Below are 5,616 nucleotides of genomic sequence, written 5' to 3'. Positions count from 1 at the left end.
TCTTTATTGATTTTCTGCTTCGATGATCTGTCTATTTCTGAGAGAGGCGTGTTAAGATCTCCTACTATTAATGTATTCATATCAATATGACTCTTAATCTTGATTAACAGTATTCTTATGTAATTGTAATTTAGATTAGATTGGAACTCATTGAGAGCATTGTGAACCTCATCCCTGGTAGCTTTCAGCTCTGCCCTAACATTGTGAACATCAACTCTGGTCACTTTCAGTTTGGCCCTAATCAATTCCATTTGGTCATCCATGCTTTCTCCAACCTAGGTATTGCCTGGATAATTGTTAGCCTGAATTCTCTTTCCGACATATTGTCTATGTTGATAGCCATTAGCTCTGTTGCAGAAGGCCCAACCTCTGTATTTTTCTTCTGTTGGGCATTCCTCTTCCTAGTCATTTTGGTGACAGATGGCTGAACGGATGTAGCTGGATGTATCGACCGTGGTGCAGTCAAGGTGCACCCTGGAACGCTTCTGGGCAATCAGGATTCCCCACCCAAATGAGAGAAAAAAGAAAAGAAAAAGAAAAAAAGAGAGAGAAAGAGACAGGAAAGAAAGGGAAGATAAAAGAGAAGGTTCAGCCCAAATGGGCCCCAAGGTGAGATTTTTAAAGTATACAAACAAAAACAGACAAACAAAAAGACTGATAAAAGTATATGACAAGAGAAAAAAAAATTTTATATATATATATATATATATATATGCAAATAAAGGAAGAACCTCGTCAAAAAGAACCCCAAGTGTAAAATTTATATACTATCAGGACAAACACAAAAACACGGAAACATGGTGGAAGAAAAAGATGGGAGAGTGGTTATAAATTCTCAGTGTGGGCGAGGAAGTTTGTTTTGATTCTTCCTGGATGTATCTTGATATCTTTGTTAAAGGACTCAACTTTCCTAAAATAAAGGATTAAAAATTGGTTTACCTATAGGGGTAGCATTGATTGGGGAAAGGGGATTACCTTGAAGTTTAACTCTATATGAATATTAGAAAATAAAAGTAAAAAAGGAATAAACTAGACTAAACTAAACTAAAATTTTAAAAAAAGGAAATTTAAAAAATAGAAATGCAAAAGAAAAACATAGATGTATGTATCAAAAAGTTCAGGTTAGAATGTTATTATGGAATTTGATGTACTGGACATCTCACTGTGATGGTAAATAGGTTAAAAAATTATCTATATAAAAAAAATGACCCAGAATAGTGGGAACGAATTAAAAATAAAAGTTGTCCTATGAAGTAGTGGTGGTTGTTCTCTCTCTCTCTCTTTTTTTTTTTTTCTTTTCTGGTTGGTTTTCTGGGGGAGGGGCCTGCTACGTGGGGTTTCAGTCAATGATGTTCTCTGAGTTAAGTCCTCCCACCCCCCTCAAGGGGTGGGCTCTGAGGAAACTGTTTTTTGTTGTTGTTGTTGTTTAAAGATTTTATTTATTTATTTGACAGAGAGAGATCACAAGTAGACAGAGAGGCAGGCAGAGAGAGAGGGAGGGAAGCAGGCTCCCTGCCGAGCAGAGAGCCTGATGAGGGACTCGATCCCAGGACCCTGAGATCATGACCTGAGCCGAAGGCAGCAGCTTAACCCACTGAGCCACTCAGGCGCCCAGGAAACTGGTTTTTTTAGGCTTTTGTTCTCTGGAGGTTTTTATGTTTGTTCACTTTTTTTTTTTTCTCTCTCGCCTTGATGGCTTTTGATGGTTTTCGTAGGTTGCAGGATTTTTTGCTTGTACCCAAAACCACAGTAGCGGCGGCTGTCTGGGCAGCTCCAGACTGCCAGAGAGGTTCCAAGCAGCGATCGCACACTGAGATTTTCCTGCTGGCCTGGGCTGGGAGTGCCTGGTGTTTCTGGGTCTGAGAGCACCAGGCTGGAGCCTGTGTGCACCTCTCTCAGGGGAGGGCGAGGGGCGCGACTCAGACTCTGATAGCATGGCACTGGCACTCGCATGGGGACTGCAAAAAGGCTGTGCTTCTGCCAGCTAGCGAGGCTCCCAGCCCCTCATGGGAGCCGGACCCCATGTGCTCTCAGGCGCGCTGGTAGCTCAGGGACCAAGACGGGGTTTCTCCGCTGCAGTCTCTCTGGCTCTGTGCCAGGGGTGGCTGTCCTGGGTCTGGGGACTTAAGCCCCTGTCCCTAGCTGGCCTGATTCACACAATTTACCCCCCTCGCGATCCTTTGCTCTTTTTGAGTGCTTTCTACCAGACTCCAAGTTAATGCTGGTCCCCAGACGCAGGGCACTCTCGTATTGGGATACTACTTTCCAATGGGTCGCCTCTGGTGGCTCCCTCCCCCTTTTGTTTATCTTCTGTTATCAGTCCGACATTCCCACTCCACTTTACCTGCCCACTGGCATCTTCTGCTCCTGTAGAGATCCAGACGTGTATAATTCTGATCTCAGGCTGATTTCATGGGTGATCAGAGTTCTTTGGAAGGTAATCAGCTCACTTTAGGGTACAGGTTGAAAGGGCACCTCCTCCTACTTCCCCGCCATCTTGTCTCCCCCTCCTCAATTGTTAATTTAAATAAAGAACATGAAGATGATATGAATGGATCACTATGTTGTGAAAACTATGTTATTTATATGGCTTCTTTTATGTATTAAATGATATTTCTGGCTTCTGTTTTCTTTCACACAGATAAAGAATTTTACTCTCATTTATAGCCAAGGTGATTCTAGTCTCATATTTCTAAGACAGGAAATACATTTATTTCTTCTGGTCACATTTAAAAAGTATATATGTTAAGAATAACAATAATCGTGTTCTTATTAAGCTCAGGAATTATAACAAAGACATCAGCTTCCACCAAAATCAGAAGATGAAGTTTGTAAGTGGCATCAAAGTTAAAACTCAGAATTAGGTATTTCAGTCCTAAGAACACACAATCTTGGAAACTGGAAAACAATGCTTTAATAGCTAAATTACAGATGTGATACCTAGTATTGCAGGAACGAATTTCCTTTGCCTCTGGAGACATATCTAGAAAAATGTTACTGTGGCCAATTTCAGAGAGATTACTACTGCCTGTGCCCTCTGCTAGGATTTTTATGCTTTCAGGTCTCACATTTAGATCTTTAATCTATTTTGAGTTTAGTATTGTGGATGGTGTAAGAGAGTGGTATATTTTCATTCTTCTGCATGTAGCTGGCCAGTTTACACCACCATTTGTTGGAGAGACTCTCTTTCTTCCCACTGGATGTTCTTTCCTCCTTTATGGAAAGAAGACACTCTTAACTGTAGAGAATAAACTGATGATTACCAGAGGGGAGATGGGTGGGGGAAAGGGAGAAATAGGGGATGGGGATTAAGGAAGGACTACAAGGGTCCTGATGAGCACTGGGTGATGTATGCAATTGTTGAATCACTATATTGTACAAGTGAATTGAATATAACAGTGTGTGTTACCAACATTGGAATTAAAATAAAATAAAAATTAAGAAATAAAAATTAAGAAATATGTTGCATTGGGGCACCTGGGTGGCTCAGTGGGTTAAAGCCTCGGCCTTCGGCTAGGGTCATGATCCCAGATCCTGAGATGGAGCCCCACATAGGGCTCTCTGCTCAGCAGAGAACCTGCTTCCTCCTATCTCTCTCTCTGCCTACTTGTGATCTCTGTCTGTCAAATAAATAAATAAAATCTTTAAAAAAAAAAGAAATATGTTGCATATATAGACAGTTTGCTTACAGGTACAGGTGTTATGTAAAGTCACTCATGAGGGGACTTTTAACATAGACCTATGAATATGGTTTTCCTTTTCAAGAGAGTATGTGTAAAATACATGTACTTTAACAGACTGAGTGGATATTGAAAAACTACACACAGGAAAAAAGTTCCATTGCTTCATTTCATTGCAGCTAATAATATGAACATTAAAATTTTTAAATCCTCAGTTCCCTTACTATTCACATACTCTTTCTTTTTGTCTTGTTTCCCAACAGTAGATTTTGCTTAAAGAAAATAAAAAGCAGCATGAGAAACCCTACAGTGATTACAGAGTTCATACTCTTGGGCATCTCACATGACCCACAGCTTCAGGTTGTAATCTTTATCTTTTTATTTATGGCTTATGCATTAAGAGTCACTGGAAACCTAACCATCATCATCCTCACCTTGACAGACTGTCATCTCAAGACTCCTATGTATTACTTCCTGCAGAATTTCACCTTCTTAGAAATTACACTCACCAGTGTCTCTATCCCCAGATTTTTGGGGGCAATCATGATGAATATCAAGACCATTTCCTATAATAATTGTTTAGCTCAACTATTTTTCTTCATCTTCATGGGTGTTTCGGAATTTTTTCTTCTCACTGCCATGTCTTTTGATCATCACATTGCCATCTGCAAGCCTCTTCATTACACCACCATCATGAGCAAAAAAATCTGCACCCTGCTTGTCTTTGGGTCCTGGCTAGGAGGATTTCTTACCATTTTCCCACCACTCATGCTCATCCTCCAGCTAGATTTCTGTGCTTCCAATGTAATTGATCATTTCTCTTGTGACTCTTTCCCCATCTTACAACTCTCATGCTCAGATACATGGCTTTTGGAGATGACTGGCTTTTACTTTGCTTTTGTCACTCTGCTGTTCACTTTGGCATTAGTGATTGTCTCCTACCTGTGCATCCTTAACACCATCCTGAGAATCCCATCTTCTAGTCAGAGGAAAAGGCTTTCTCCATGTGCTCCTCTCACTTGATTGTCATTTCCATCTCTTATGGGAGCTGTATATTCATGTATGTCAAGCCTTCAGCAAGAGAAAGAGCATCACTGACCAAAGGAGTAGCTATTCGCAACACCTCAATTGCCCCCATGTTGAACCCTTTTATTTATACCCTGAGGAATCAGCAAGTAAAACAAGCTTTCAGAAACTTGCTTCATAAAGTACTGCTTTCTAGAAAAAAATGAAAATATGTATTAACATGAATAGATGTCATTGTAAAGATCCAATAATGGACAAATAAAATTTCAACTTCTATAGTATCCTCCAATATCCATCTCACAGATACTTGCAAGGCAAAGCACTTTAATTTTTCTTTTAAACCAAAAGTAGCTATGTTATGTCTTTCTTTCAAACTCTCTGTAGGTTCCGTTTCCTTATTTAGTTACAATTCTGTACAGAAAGGCAGTGGCTATAAAACATACCTAATTCTGCTGATTGCTATGAATAATACAAATATTGTATATGATAATAGCTAAAGGAATAAACAGTTTAATCAACTTACTCTAACATGTTATTTTGTTACTGATATTGCAGTTTCTTTCTTAAAGTTATAAAAAATGAAATATATTATCTGCAACAACTATATTTTTTTACATAATATCTGCAGTGTTTGTCCAATTCCTCCCTTCAGGTATAGGCTTGAATGTTTACTTTACTGCTTATAAATTATTTGAAGGTCATATTCTTCTATTTTGTAGTTATGCTTAAGGTATATGTTATGTCTTATTTTATATATTCTCCTTGTTTATCTGTATTATATTTAAAAATATGAGATAAATGAGTATTTAGGCAGTCACCTAAAGTCACACTCATGCCACCTGGAAGTCTAATAGGAATTTCACAAATAATAATATCTCTTTTGTAGAGAGCATTTATTCTATGCCATATA

The 5,616-nt window shown here is 39.0% G+C and overlaps 1 protein-coding gene across 1 annotated transcript; it reads left to right on the top strand.

Annotated features, from left to right (window-relative positions):
• The first annotated feature begins 3,974 nt into the window (after nucleotides 1-3,974).
• Nucleotides 3,975-4,912, top strand: LOC111140422 (olfactory receptor 6C3-like). The gene is given in 2 exon segments (XM_022492677.1): nucleotides 3,975-4,668; nucleotides 4,671-4,912. Coding segments are annotated over 2 exon segments (936 nt in total).
• The last annotated feature ends 704 nt before the right edge of the window (nucleotides 4,913-5,616 follow it).

The sequence above is a fragment of the Enhydra lutris genome, unplaced genomic scaffold (genome assembly GCF_002288905.1).
Source record: "Enhydra lutris kenyoni isolate GAN:26980312 unplaced genomic scaffold, ASM228890v2 scaffoldscaffold999, whole genome shotgun sequence".
Lineage (NCBI taxonomy): Eukaryota > Metazoa > Chordata > Mammalia > Carnivora > Mustelidae > Enhydra > Enhydra lutris.
This window is presented reverse-complemented; position numbering and strand designations above follow the sequence as displayed.